General features: G+C 42.1%; 1 protein-coding gene across 1 annotated transcript; it reads right to left on the bottom strand.

The window, feature by feature from the left end:
• Positions 1–30: 30 nt before the first annotated feature.
• Positions 31–6,262, bottom strand: CISD2 (CDGSH iron sulfur domain 2). Its single transcript, XM_048943572.1, has 3 exons — positions 6,074–6,262; positions 1,182–1,393; positions 31–389 (listed from the first exon to the last, which is right to left on the bottom strand). The coding sequence occupies exons 1-3, from the start codon at positions 6,174–6,176 to the stop codon at positions 300–302; spliced, it is 405 nt and encodes a 134-aa protein (XP_048799529.1). The 5' UTR covers positions 6,177–6,262; the 3' UTR covers positions 31–299.
• Positions 6,263–15,827: the final 9,565 nt, after the last annotated feature.

The following is a 15,827-nucleotide window of genomic DNA, read 5'->3' as shown; positions in this document are numbered from 1 at the left end:
TTTGTTACTGCATGTTCATACAAAAAAGGCTCAACTGCAGGAAGTCATTTTATTGTTGAAACAAATGACTTATTTACAGAAATAGTTACTTTACAAAGCAGACATAATAATTCTTAGAATAAAGTATCAAAACAGTGACAGATCTAGCACTGTCTAAATGTACTTTATCTCAAAAAAAAAAAAATCTACAGCAATCACTGGACTAAATCATTCCAATCATATAATAATAAAATGCTGCTCCTTGCAACTACAGTGGTATAAAAGACTCATCAGTCATGAGCAAATGGATTAAGAATTTGCTATACTTCTTTCTTCTTGAGTATTAGTGGTCCTACATTATCTCCTGTTAATTCATTGTGCTTGTTATGAGAGCCATCACAGACAGGGAACTGGAAGAAAACAAACAAGAGGTTAGTACATCTCTGTACAGCAATTACACAGTGATTTTCACAGTCCTTTCTTTGCTGAGAACACTTTATCAAAGCTGGTAGTTCCTCCAACTGTGTCCCATTTCAACAAACTCCCTTCCCCTATCAGACCTCTGACATGTTACTAGCTAGAAAAAAAGAAAAAAAAACCTGCCTCCTCCCCCCCCATTCCTCCCTTTGCTGAAATGATCTTTCTGAAGGGAGAGAATTTCAGAGACCTCCCTTAGGTTGAGGGCACAATTTTTTGTTAAAGCAGGAAACCATTCAGTCCAAAGAAGCTAAAACCAGAGTGATGTCAGAATCGTAAGAAACTAGATGAGAAATACCCATCTACCTTTCTTTGACTCAGGACATGGACTATTGAAAGCAGTCATCAATTAGTTGTTCTGGGGATATGCTCTGTCTAAACACAGGTCCCATTTTCATTCTAATATGTAAAGTTTTCTAAATACTGTTTTGGCATCATACATTCTTCTATTTTCAAATCTTAAGGCCTGCTTTAATGATGCTTTTCACAGATGGTCACTTGGTAAGTTTTCTAGGAAAACCATACCATGCTACTTTTTGAACAGTTTCTCTCTGCATGTAGGTGAGTTTATGGTAGAGAAAAGAAAGAACTACACAATTCTCAGAAGCCTGTCCCACCCTCAGAGAAAAGCAACAGGCCAACTTGCTGCCATCCACCACCTCAGAACTGATAAAAATACTGCAAATTTCACCTTCTCATCCTGACGCAGCAACAAGGTATCTTACCGTCTTAGAACGCCAACACCTGCAGTAAGCTTTAGTGAGGCACAGATCTTCGATGTTTATTTCATTCACTACTTTTGGATTTTCCTTCTGGATCTTGAGGTTAATCAAGCTATCTTTCTGCTGTTTCTTCTTGGGAAGGAACGGACGAACGGCAAGGTACCCAAGCAAGGCCAGCACACCCAGGAAAGGCAATAACCGCAGCCATTCTGAAACTAAACACAAGTGGAATTTAAACAGGCTCTTGGCACCACTTCAGTCTTGGGCAGCACCAGCTATTCTGAAGTGGTGTAGACATCAGGTAGGGAACAGGACTGCAGAGTCAGCAGGGCTGAAGGCAGGTGAGAGCCAAGGGAGTCAAAAATAAAAGCTTCAGGTTAAAAGCCTGGATTTTATTGTAGGCGAGGTACAAACTGGACTCATGGAATTTCATCTCAAATTCAGTTTTAAAACTCTACAGAATGACTCACTGGAAGCAAATAAATTCAAAACAAGTAAAAGAGGTACTAAAATAAGGAACTCCAAAATTGCTGCAGTTCTGCTCACCTGAAGTCACAACCAGCATGAACGAGCAGCCTGGGCATGACTACCCATGGGAAGTTACTAAAAAATGTAATGCTGCTATCTTACATTCTATATATGAAGAGCTATCCATGTTTTATAATTCAATTTTTTATTGCTTATTTCAGATTTTTACCTTCTTGAAGTTTTCCTTGCTTTATTCCGAGTTTTGTTTAGAAACTTTTGGCAGATACGACACAGATTACGAAATAAGCACTAGTTAGTCTTCGCCAGTTTTTTGGTGCTTTATTTTTCAGAGCTCTCAGGAATCTGCAACCAGTTTCTCCAATGCAAATACAGAAAGAAAAAGTCCAGAGATGGGCTAAGTACCTTCAGATAAGTCAAGCCACAGAGAATGCTTTTTACCATGCTGAGAAACTTCTAAATACACGTAGGAGATTCAAGTATCCCCTGCAGACATAGCAGCCTTGCTACATCATTAAAAATCTAGACATACGAGTTTGAAAAAGATTTACTGAACTTGGAAAGAAAGCATCAGCACCTGCCAGAAGATCTGTTTTAAAGGGGGATAAACTTTTCCAAAGCAGCAAGCTGTGACAATACTCCAGTGCAGTTTAAGTATGCATGCAGCATTAAAGAGAACATTCTCAGTTTCTGAAGAGTCAAAGTAATGGAAGGATGTTAAAAAAAATATTTTACATTGGAGCACAAATAGCTGCATGAGCACTCTGTAAAAGAAAATACTGTAATCAAGATCCCCTTTTAAATGATTTAGAATCAGGACGTAACAAAAAATTAGTTCTACACTTTGTTTTTCCAAGATTAAGGTGCACAAGAAAGGAAATGCAATAGAACAAAGCTGGAGATGCTAGGTAGACTGTGAGCTCTCAAATCATATTAGGAATAAAATTAAGCTTCACAGAACAGCAATAAAGCAAATGCTCATGATAACACCCTTCCAGTTTTAATGCAGTGGCTCTCTCTTAACAGTCTGAAGGTTCTGAAAGTACACCATGTAATGAAAATACTTTGTGGGAATAGTTTTGTGCTCTCTGAGCTTCCTACAGCCTTTCGAGTGAAATCCATGTTTACTGGCACTTATCTGAGAACACACCACAACTGTATAAATGATTATGGTACTGCAAAAACTTTCAACATAGTCTTTCCATGCTTGAATTTGCAGTGGTTCTTAAGCACAATTTTTTTAATTTTTTTTTTTTTTATTAATTAGTTATTAATTAGCATTTGTATCACACTAATGACCATGCTTCTAGGGCAGGAGAGAAAAGATACTGTTACAAATTAAAAAACAAAACACCACACACCTGTGGGCTGAGAGGAGTGGGGGAGCAGGAGAACCTTCACAGAATTGTACAGGCTGGAAGGGACCTCTAGAGACCATGTAGTCCAATCCCCCTGCAAAGCAGGCTCCCTTGACCAATTTGCACAAATAGCCATCCAGGAGACTCCACAACCACTCTGGGCAGCCTGTTCCAGTGCTCCGTCACCCTCACTGTGAAGAGGTTCTTACGCACATTTGTGCAGAACTTCCTATGCTTCAGTTTATGGCCGTTTCCCCTTGTCCTATTGCTGCGCACTGCTGAAAAGAGTCTGGCTTTGTCTCTTTGCCTCCTGCAAACTGGAACAGATTGCCCAGAGATGTGGTGGAAGCCCTGCCCTGGAGACATTCAAGGCCAGGCTAGACCAGGTTCTGAGCAACCTGACCTAGCTGTGCATGTCCCTGTTCACTGCAGGAGAATTGGACTAGATGACCTAGGTCCCCTTCCAACTCTAAGGACTCTGTGATTGCTATACAATTAAACACAAAGGACTTAGAATCATAAAGTCGCCAAGGTTGAAATAGACCTTCAAGATCATCCAGTCCAACTGTCCACCCACCACCAATATTTCCCCATAAGCCATATCTCTTAGTACCACATCTAAGCATCTTTTGAACGCTTCCATGGTCACTATCACAGGACTCTATCACCTCCCTGGGTAATCATAGAATCACAAGGTTGGAAGCAACCTATAAGATCATCTAGTCCAACCGTCTTCTCATTCCCATTGCTACCACAAGCACTAAACCATATCTCACAGCTCCTCATCCAGATGCCTCTTCAATGCTGCCAGGGACGGCGACTCCACCACCTCCCAGGGCAGCCATTCCAGTGCCTGACCACTCTCTGAGAGAAAAAGTTTTTCCTCACATCCAACCTAAACCTCCTCTGGTACAACTTGCGACCCTTTCCCCGGGTCCTGTTCATTGCCTGGGAGAAGAGGCCAAACCCCTCTTCACCACAACCTCCCTTTAGGAAGTTGTAGAGTGCAATGAGGTCTCCCCCTGGTAGTCCATTCCAGCACCTGACCACTCTTTTGGAGAAGAAGTTTCTCCAAACATCCAACCTGAACCTCCTCTGGTACAATTTGAGGCTATTCCCTGTCCTCTTCATACCTGGTAGCTTGTCACAAAGTCCCTCTTAAAACATACCCCAAGTGTAAGACATCCCTCACAGGGCTGCACCATGGAGACTAGCACATAGGTTCTCAGAGACCTTAAAATTCTCTTTTATCACTGCTAGCACGTTATTCTGCAGTCAATCAGTATTCCAGTTTAATGAAATGTAGCAAAATAAAAGGCAAAGCCACCACGAGAAACTCAATTCATTTTGGCGAGCTTGAGAAGGGAAAGGCAAAGCAGCTATGACAAGAAACTGGAAGAGGCATCTAAGCAGCAGTGTGATAATTCAGATATCCGCTTTCAGGCCTAAGGTCACACAGATTCTTTCCCTTCTCCCTCACTGCTATTACCTTCAGAAGTTTTGCACAGGATATTAAGTCTTCCCCTCTCCAAGCAAGCAGTTTTCCATTATGGTCTGGTGAGGTCATGACACACAACAGGTGTCTCAAGGTTTGTAGTCAGTGTGCTACAGAAATATCCTACAGGAAAGGTTCTTCCCTGCACTTTTGATCAGTTGTTTCTAAAACTGATGCATGAGAGGAACTGAAGCTGCATCAGGCTGGAAGCTAACAGAGGTTTATAGAATGAATCAGTAAAAGCACTAAGAAGCAAAGCACTGCACTATTTCCAGTTTGGGTTCTGGCCTGCCTTTGTGAACAAAGTGAATGCTAGCAAAGTGTCCTATGGTGCAGGTCCCTGACTAAGCTCAGCAGATGCCACCAAAGGACAAATATTAACATGCTTAGATGTTTTAAGATCAGTGATATTTCTCACTTAAGGAGTCGATTGTTCGCTTCTTCCCCTCCCTCCAAATTCGAGCAAGCACCTATCAGTGGAGGAAAAAAATATGACAGCAAGCTAATTCTATTGAAAAAAAATTAAAAGCTCTGACCAGAGGTTTTAAAATTAAATCCTGTAACTGCTGCGTAGTGTGAACAAACACAGAGACTGCACATTAATCCTGTTACAAAAACATCTGAAAAAGTGAAACAAGGTGAGGTTAAGCTCAGGTATTATTATGTTTAATAAATCATAACTAAGGCTTGAGGTAAAAAGGCAGTGAGTTAAGTGGGAAACTGCCAAAAGCTGAAGGTATGACAAGCTGCCCTGTAGTGCACCTTGCTGTGTCCGTCTCCTCCAAGTTCAAAACAGCTGAGTTTCTTTTTTTAATTGATGGCATTTCCAAATGAGAGAGTAGTTGTGCAGTAGTTGTGCAGACGGATGAACAGTTCATTAGGAGCAGGTTTCCTTGTCCCAAGGAAGGCAGTACAACTTTACATTTACAAGGAGCATGAACAAGCTACAACGAGTACCCAAGCCTGGCTTTCAGTGAAACCATTTTGCAGCACTGCTGAAGTCACCCAGCTCAGTGCTGCAGGAAGAACACGTGGGGTTGATTCCACACTTGGAGGACCTTTTCTACTCCCAGACAGCAGGCTGGAGCATTCCCCTCGCTTCTTACCACCAAACCAACCCCTTTATTGCAGGCTCTGCCTGCATTACCACAGCACGCTACATAACAGGCTCCCAGAAAGAGCTCTCTCCTGCTGTGCTCGTTAGATGCGTGCAAACACTATCTTTACCCTTCTAAGCGAAGGGAGAGGCAGGTTTGGTGCCGGCGGGGACAGCGCCACGTCGTGCGGGCGGTTCGGCCTGATACACTTTTTCCTACAGCTTCCCCTGGCTGCTACCATTACCTCACAGCGCATCCTAGCCCTTGCCGGGCACCTTTCCTTCTGTAACCACGTAACGGCAGTACAACGTCCTCGGACCATTCCCCCCCCGCAGCCCGCTCGGCCTCGGCAGCCCCACTACAGAGCCACCACCCGGGACGGCCCCCGGCCCCGCCGCGCCCCCCACACCGCCCCCGGCGCGGGGAGGACGGCGGGAAGGGAGCCGGGCCTCCGCTTACCTGTGAGGCGGAGGAAGCCGCCGACGCTCTCGGGCAAAGGTAGGCGCTTGAGGTAGGCGGGCAGCTGAACCTTAACGATGCGCGCCAAGCTCTCCAGCACCATGGCGGCGACCCCCGCGGAGGAGCGAGAGGAGGGACCGCGCGACGGCCGTTAGCACCGCCCGCTTCCTCAGCCTGCCCCCACCGCGCATGCGCCACGGGAAGAGACCGCGACGGCCGGGCCCGTCCCCACCACAGCAGAGGGCGCGCGGGCGGCAGCGGCCATTGGGATGGGAGGCGGGGTGGGTGCGGCTGAGGAAGCGGGGCGGCGGATGATTCTCTCTCGGTCCTCCGGCGGCTCTCACTGGGAGACCTAAGGTAGAGAGGAGAAGGAATTTGGCTTTAACAATATCTGCCTTGCGATTTATGGATCTGTCGCCCTGCTTTGTTACCGCTGCATGTCACGTCGACGCTCCTGAAATACCGAGGTAAAAGACAAAAATCTTCTTCATATGGCTGATGTTTCTCACACGATACCATAACTCCTCTGAGGTGGGACAGTGTGAGTGCTGAGGGTGCTAATATTACAAAGAGAGGCCCATTCGCCCAGTGCTGGGTCTGGCTTACACAGAGCACGCTGTACCTGAACAGGTCTGTGCGATGTGCGGGAGAGCCGTCCTTGTGCACAACGCCTTGTCCCTCTGTAGCCAACGGAAGGATGGGAGTACAGGTCAGACAGTCCTGCGCCCCTCGCCTCGAGTCTCATACCGTGTGGGTCAGGAACCCCTTGCGTGCTGATCCCGGTGGCTCCAGGAAAGCTGAGGGAGTGTCTTCATTCTGGAAGCCCTCCAACTGAACCATCACCCTCAGTGCATGGAAACCAAGCCACTGCTGCCCAGACCGTCTGTGCTCTCAACCTGCCACCCCAGAACCTGGCACTGGGATAGGGCTCGGTGAAGGGTTCTTGAATCAGTGAGGCTGATCCAGCTGAATCTACTCAGTAGTTCTGGTTTTCTTTCACCATTTGCATTAGTGTTCCATTCAGAGCAATCTGAAACAATAGTTAAAAACACCAGAAAGAACTAAGGCAAAATAATAATAATAATAATAATAAAATACTGGAAATCAAGCTTAAGACAAACAAATCCAAGTTATTTGTGCTTCTGGCCTAAATGTTGCTTTCTTGTCTGTGACCCTATACAAACATTTCCTGATGAATCACCTTCGCTAGCTAACAAGAATAGTCTCTGATCTCAGAGTATCTCCTTTCCCTGTCTCACCTACGTTTGGCCTCATAATGACTATGTCTGATGTCCTAAGATGATTCCTTCTTAGGTAGGCAAATGCCTGCTGTTAGACAAGATAATGAAAGAACAAAATGTTTGATTATTCTGCAGAGATTACAAATGACATCTGTCATGACGCAACCTTGTTTATGAAACTCTGGGGGAAGAATGTATAATCTAAAGAGACATAAGATAAATCCTCCAGCTCTGAATCAAACAACTTCATACTGAAGCTGAGAGCCTCTGTCCTTCCCTCTATCCTTTTTCCTGCTCTGGATGCTGGCTGTGATACTGGAAACACAGCTGAGCTTTCACTGAAGCTCCAGAACGCCTTTTGTGCCACCTTTGGATCTGGCATGCTCCTTTCAGCACGCCGTCAAACTCTGCACATGTCACAGAGAGGAACTGCTGACACATCTTGCCTGCCTGCAGAGGTATCTGTCAATGGGAGTCGTGAGTAGTTTTGGTATTTGAAGGGATAAAGTCAGAAATTATGGAAAAATTATAAAGAAAGTGAAGGCTACTAACTAAAGGGTGATCTTCAGACATCCAGGTTGAACTGAAGCTCAGGAGGTCTGTGTTCACTTTTTAACTTGACCACAGACTTCTTTTATGACTTAGATGGAAACATGGAAGCTGAGGCTTCTCCTGCAGAAAAGAACAACATTTTACATAGTTGCCATCTTTAGGGACTACGTTACAGGGCTAGAACTTAAGATCAGTTAACATGGGTTCACCAGGCAGACGTGACATCGTACATCTTCTTTCTGTTACAGAAATAGAATTCCCTACAGGGACATTTGTACTCCACAGCTGCTTTAGGGTGTTACAATATCCTTTTCAACACATGTTGGCTAGTGCATGTTTCCTTATGCCTCAAGTCTCAGTGCTGCTGAGTATCTGGAAGACCTCACTTGCATATGTAGCTATGCTTTGTGACCTTTTAAAAGTAGAGATTGGCTCTTCCTGTACTTTTTGTACTGAACTTGGCCACTGAAACTCCATTACTGGATAGGGTATATAGGAGCAGCTGTAATAAAAATAACAGCACAAAAAGCCCAGCATAGATACTTGAACAGTCACCAATACTGGAATATGATTATTGCTTTCAGCACTAGGAATCCTCCACCACCAGGATTTTTCAGCCAGTAAGCACATTGCGGATAGGAAGCAGCATGAAGCCCACATGAAGAGACCTACATAGTTAATGCTAGCTCAGGTCTTTTACAAAGAATTACCAAAATACAGCTCATTAGAGAACCAGCCCAGTTAACTTGCTACTATATGTGCTTTGATGAGAATAGTAGAAAAGTTAATGATAGAGATGCAAATTGAGTTTGGTAGAGTTTATTCTACTAAGTATAATGTTACTAAAAGCTGCATTAGTTCAGCTCACAGCAGAAGTAACAGTTGCCTTCAGCATCCAAAAGTCGGGCCAATCAACTGGACATGGGCGAAAAGAAGCAGCTTGTGTTCCTCCTCTGTTACGCTTCATAAATTGTTTAATATCCCTGTGCCTTTAATTCAGCTGTAAAATGAATTAATACTTACAGCTCTGTCTAGAACACATTAGGATTTGCAAAGGAAAAGAACACTTATAGATGATATTTATGCTTTATTTTTCTTAGAATTGGCATTGCCATTATCAATACTGAATGCCTAGAATAATTTGTGCAGCAGGCAAAACTACTGTTGTCAACTGAAAGTAGTCTGTCACCATTGAGTTGAGTGTCATGTAAATGCATGTCTCTGTCTAGAGAAGCTAGATACCTCCCTTTGTGTTTGAATTATTTCACAGTGGGGTTTGACTGTTTGCTGTTCCTGATGAACATGAAGATCTCTTACTCTTCTGCTTCCTGAAAAGTAGAAAAATCAGTACAGTCCAGGAGGGCCCTAGGAACTGTGATTCATTTCATGTAGTCCATCAGTATGCAGCATTATCAACACCCAGGTATTAAATATTTGAGTCTAAAAACATAAGGAATTTGGCTTTAAAAAAACAAAACAAAAGAAAACATAGTCTGTAAGACCATCTATAGGAGATTACTTGCCCACTTTATGTTGATGAACATTGCAAGCGAGTTGTAATTGCTTTGCAGGCAGGGTTTTCATTTGGGTTTTCATTTCTTATTTTTACATCCAGAGCTTAATTGCTGTTAGAAGAAAGCTGCCAATGTCACGCTTTCACTTGACGCTCAGAGCTGGCACTTTAAGTGGCTGCTGCTGGCATTTATTGAAAATACCTACTACTCTCTGGTGTGCACTGTGTTTGAGAGAAAAATGGGTTAGGAAAACAAATCGCATTTAGCAAGAATCAGCAGGCTAATATTGTGATAGCATGATTACCACACTGTGAAATTACTGCTAAATAATTTTATCATCTATCTAATGTCTAAGAATTTTACAATGTAACAACTATGTTTTGAAAGCAGATGCTATCGTAACTGCCTATGTAGCTGTAGTGTCCAACTGTAGCATGTATTATTGCTGCATTTTAAAATTCCTTGTGACACAATGCTTCTTATTGCCACAGGTTGTAGTGCATTAACTGGTGAAAAGAATGGAAGAAAATTAGCAAGATTTCTAAGAATTGGTTCAAATTCCAACACAGCATCTTTGTGCAAGAGCAGACAGAGCAGTAGAGCCTACATCTAGTTGTTCCTAAGAAATAACCATTCTTTGATCTCACAGCCACAGGCATAACAATTTAACTTCTACTTCTGACTACTACTGCTGGGAATATCTTGGGGAAGTGCTGCCCATAAGTTATGAGTTGGGGTATGAGACAAAGTTGAAGAAAATTCCAGCCCAATGAGCTGGCGTCTTCAGTGTTGATGTTCCTAAAGCAAATACAGTTACTCTCTTTTTACACTGTTAGTTTTCTCCAAGCTTGGACTGTCTTTTTATGCAACGGTTAGCATTGGTCTACAGTCACTAGAATATTTGCAAAAATAACACAAGATGAAACTATGAATATCCAAATGGTTGTGCTGGGCTACTAGTTCCTACTGCCTTTATGTCGAGCGTGGGAAGTAACTGATGTTGCATGGCGTGACACTGTTGTAGGGAGCATCAATCAAGTAACACTGATGATGCACAGGAAAGTGCACAGTAAATATAATATTGCAGTGAGTTCTAAATGTGGATCCAGTCTTTCCATCCTCATTATTTAGTTGATTGGACAGGTAACTGCTCACATGATCCAGACTGATCTCTGGTTGCATAAAGACTTCTGCAGGTTTGGAACTCTATTGGCTTCCAGGGAGTTGCTAATTCACAAATTTTATTCAAATCAGAACAAGCATCCTTAGGATTCACTAATATGCTCCCAACAGACCAGATACCTTACCAATTTGTGGCAGGTTCTGGCTGGCTTGTTTCAATAAACCAGGCTACAAAATCCGCAGACTGTCCCCTGGGAGGAAGCTGCAGTGATGAAAAACAGACACATCCTCCTCTGCACTGAAGGACCTACAGAGGACAAAGCATATGTGAAGCTCAGGCTGCTCAACGAGCAGATGTGAAGTAATGCTGCTATCAAAAAACACAACTTACTGTTTTATCATTGGAATCTTAAGGCAAAGAAGTGCTATGCTCCAATTTGTTCTTGGTGGCGCTGTACCCTTTTAAACTGCGTTGATCTTTGCTATCAATGCAGACCGTATACCCTTGACTGGACAGCTAAGAGTGTATTTGTTCCAAGTACTTTACTCCCTTGGCGTAATAGCTGGCAGTGATAGATATTTCCTTAATTTTGGAAGGCAAAGGTGAGCACAGCACAGCCTAATTCCTGTGACGCAATGTGTATTCATTGGCAGTGACTAATTATAGCACAGAAAAACTACAGGCTTCCCCTGCTGAGGACAGAGTACATGCTCTCCACAGCACGACTGCACTCTGCTCTGACTTCTTCCTGTGTCGTGGTGCCCAGTGCACAGTAAAACAGCAGTTTATCATTCCTCCTCAGGCTGCTGTGTACCTACAGCTGGAGATTCCTGAGTCTGCTTCCCTTCTTCATGGCTAGCTCCAGCTAAGCTCCTGGAGGTCAGCTGTGGCTCAGTGCATTTCCAGACCTAAGTAGTTGGCTATTGCCTTGAAGATTTTAAATTACTTTCTCACTTACCTTTTGTCATACTGTTGGCAATTCTATGAGTCCTGCACTTGGCCCCAGTACAAGGAGCTATGAAGCTGGTAAAGTACATGCATTTTTTAAAAATCAGTTTCTGTTTTCTAATCAGCGGTGAAAGCAGCTGTGACAAAAAGCAGGTGACAACCATGCCATCTTAAAGCTTACAAGGTATAGTTACTTTACAGGAAATGCAGGCTTAATTAATATAGAAGGTAGAAATTAAATGAAAAATGAAAAAGAAATACACAGTAGTTAAGAAGCATTCATCTTGATCAGCATGCCAGCACCATCCAGTGCTCTTGGAAAATAGGAAAAGATCTAGTCCACTTTCTTTCTAGGGCAGAAAGTCTTCTATTGAAAATTATCTTGTCACAAGTGTCTACAGTAAGTTTATTCAGATGTTTGAGAACATTTTAAACTACTTCACCAGGAGGAACTTAATTTTTTTTACACTTTTATGCCAGTTTGATGCCTGAGCAAAATGTGATTTTGACAGCTTAGGGGCCAGAAATGTTCTAATTATTTGGGAAACAGGTACAGTGTAAGTGCGTGCTACGCATCGTCCCTCAGATTGCCTGTCTGATATGATTTGTTACTGTCAAATATCCTAAACGATGTAAGGAGGATCATTTAATCTCCAAAAACCTCTCTGCCTAATTAGAGCAGTGTTTGTTTTTCTAACATGGGAACTGAGCAGAAATCGTAAAATCACGTAACAGACCCCCAAATATTAAGAAGGGACCAACAAATTGTCTCACATTTAAATTGGTATGATTGGGCAAATCTCTAGATTCTGCTACCAAATATTTAAACCAGTATTTTTCACAGGTTTTATTTTAATCAGATGAAGAACCATTATTGAATGTGGAAAAAAAGGGAAGAAATTGCAACCCTCATTGTCTTCATAAAAAGGAACTGACATTTATTGGCTGTAAAAGTGACAAATTATCTTGTATTTCCTGAGAGGCTGAAAAGCATGCTTGACCTTGAAAAATAAGTTCTCAGGAGTGGAGAAGCCAGGTTGCCTTTGCTTTATATTGTGCAAAATTTTCACTGAGGTGCCATCATCTGACCGTGTTTCATGACTACTCTGTGTGTCACAACCCACTCACTCAGAAATACTGCCGTGATCCATCCCTGTAACCATCATGATGAATAGTGTAACAGCTGGCTAATTTCAGTACTGGTGATTTACAGTCACCAGCAATATTTCCCAAATGACAATAAGACAGCAAACTAGAATAACATCCTTTCCTTCCAAGAGCCATAGTTGTCTGTAATTACCTGGATATTTGAGGTCTAAGCAAGCTCTTGGACATTTTAATTGGGACATACCAGAAGCTGAGAAGATCAGCCAAATCTTTAAAAATGAGATTGCTCAAAAGGACAAAAAAAAAAAAAAAAAAAAAGTAAAATAGTAAAATAAGTCACAGCAACACAATACTTGGCTAGTTAAATCCATTGTCTGAATATACAGCACATACTCCTGTCAGTTCAAAGAGAAAACAAAAAAACACTGAAGTACTGAGTGTAAGTGTGGAGTTTCTTGTTTACTTAAATCATTATTATACATTTTGTCAATAGGGCATCAAACAATTAAAGCTCTGCAATGTACAAGGTTATGTAATTTTACCAGTGAAACATAGCCATATTTTACATAAAACAAAGAAAAAAAGTCTCTGACTGAAAATAAAAAGTCAATCTGCTATCTCATCTGAAGCATAACTCTGTTTAGCTAGAAATACGCAAACTATTGACCAGAACTTTAGAGGCAAACTATTGCCCCTAATGAAGAGGAGATGGTTAAGGCAGGTAGTTTGCTGAAGTTCTGGGGGGTGGGCTCAGACAGAATCCTTGCCCCTGGACTTCTGGACCTGCTGGTGCTCTCTGGAGAAGCGTCTTGTCTTGACTAAGAGGAGGGACTTTTTATGCTTCAGTGTAAACCACACAACCTTTATTGATCAGTACAGGCTAAATAATTTCCTATACCTAATCAAACAATGAAACCTGAACTTAGAATACAGCAAGCCAGATGAATTAAAGCCAGCACGTTCTGAAGTCTGACCAGCCTTACCTGTACTAAGGAATCATTAAATATGTTACCTAGCCTGTTTGAATAATAAACTTTAATCCTGTACATCTTACCTGAATGTTTACCTCATATTAGGTAAATTGTTCAAACCATTTGTCAACCCAAACACCCCTTAAAGACTGTGGTTTGCTGTTTATGTTTGCATCCTAGAAGAAGCATTAGAGGAGCAACTGAGTTAAGGTGGTTTGAATCTGACTAGTAATCACTTACCTCAAAGTGATAAAAAAATAGTCATATCTTGGAAGGGCTACGGACAGTCCTTTGATATCTCCTTTAGCAAGCACAATAGGCCAAATTAAGTACTGCTGCAAAAGTGTGGTCAGTTTTGGTTAACTCCTGCAGCTTCAGCATTCATTCTGAAGGCAGCCTAAGGGGTCAAAAAAACAGGTGTAACGAGAAGAAATAACCCACTCCAAAGGCATAAGGTGGGTCATCATTAAGCATCTTTTTGAACTGATGTAACTCACCCTTCTGAAACTGATAAAACTCTGATTTGCTCCAGAGAGGTGTTTCACCTGCTTAATTAAGCTTGTGTTAGCAACTGCACTTAACCTCTTAGCCCTTCACACCCCTGCTTTAGGATGCTATTTTGCCATACGTATACAACGTGTGCTTGTTCATGAATGTAAAGAATTCATACAAATGAAGAAAGGTAACGTAGTTAGTAAAATCATGGCAAGAATACTTATCTTTTTTCCAAAAGTAGCACTGTGATTACACCATGCATATGCTCATCTGTGATGTTTCACACTTAATATCCATAGGGCTGAATTGGCACAGAAAATAAACATTCTTGGTGACGCAAACTGCTGCTGACTTGAACGGAGCATCTGTGTTCCTTCAGATGAAATGGTAGTTTTGCTGGGAAAAAAAAATGAATACTTTGTATGAATAGTGATAAATATCCTGTAGCAATTTTCAGACATACTGTTGTTTAGGTCTCTGCAAGTAACATAATGAAGTTTATGTTGTCAAAACTTACTTCTTGTAAAATAGCTCTCATCTTTTCCTGAGGATTTCAAGGAACAGGAAAATCTTCAACTGAAAAAGACTGTATTGTCACTACAAGACTAAAAAAGTACTAAGCAGTGCAGTGTTAAGCAAAATCCTGAAGGCCAAAAGATGCAGGCCATGAAACTTTAGCACACCATTATTAAAGCACTCAGGTTTTTCACTGGGACTTGTGTGTGGACTTAACTGTTAGAACTTATAACTCCTTGCATGTAGAAGCAAAACCTATTTTGCCCCACCACCTAGCAGTGAGACAGAAAGCACTACTATACAACAGAATGGTGGAGTAGTTTGGAAATTGTTTCAGTGAGGGTGTCAGAGAAGTTGTTGAGAAAGAATGGACGATGAAGAGCTGCCAAGCTGGAATACAAAATAGCCTTTTATATTGCTTAGAAAAGTAACTGCTGCCTAACCCACTGACCTTGGGCTGGATTCCAGATGTGAAAGGGTTTTGCTATGTCTTCTTCCCAACATAAAGAGAAGTGATAGGTGCAGAGGTAGCTACGGAGCTGAGCATGCACACAAAGGCATTAGGACAACCTTGCCATCTTTTGCGAACAGGAATGCCCCCAGCTATACAGGAAGGGCTGCTGGTCTTTGGTACTTTATACACAGGTTAGATGGAACCCAGTGATTTCTCAAAGCTGCTTTTCTTCCATTCTCAGGCATTCGAGTTGGCAAGCTCAGCCTTTTTTACTTGTTGCATTAAAAATAAGCAATCAAACTATCTTATTCTATCAACTTTTCTCTGTGATCTTATTCCTCATGGTCTCCACTGAATCAGGCAGGACCTCAATAAGGTGAGTTTTGCTCAGACTAAAATGAGATTTGTCTGCAAGCGTAGTTTATGATAATTAGGGGAAAAACAAGTTGGACAGGATGCTGAAGAGAAAATTGAGGCCTGGTAATACGTGCAAACAGGGAGAGCTGTTGTTGTTTTTCATCTTCTCAGTGTTTTGTTTTTCAGCGCAGAAACTATTGCCTTTTGCTTCCTCCAAACAGGAACAAATAATGATCTACCGTATGGACTAATAAGAAGGGGGTCTTGCTTTTGTTGAACCATTTTTTTTTCCTGAAAAAGAAGACCCTTTTCCTCTTGCGTATAATGAAGGATTGTAAGTGGAATGCTGCTTGATGTCTGGGGTGCTCACTGCTCCTTCTGTTTCTAAGACAGGCAGAAAAGTACGCTGAAATTGTAAAACTGACTGGTCATTTTACAGCCAAAGTAAAAAATCTGACACTGATGTGCAAGCAAGA

The sequence above is a fragment of the Lagopus muta genome, chromosome 4 (genome assembly GCF_023343835.1).
Source record: "Lagopus muta isolate bLagMut1 chromosome 4, bLagMut1 primary, whole genome shotgun sequence".
Classification (NCBI taxonomy): Eukaryota; Metazoa; Chordata; class Aves; order Galliformes; family Phasianidae; genus Lagopus; species Lagopus muta.
The sequence above is the reverse complement of the archived record's forward strand: the minus strand, read 5'-3'. Positions and strand labels throughout refer to the sequence as shown.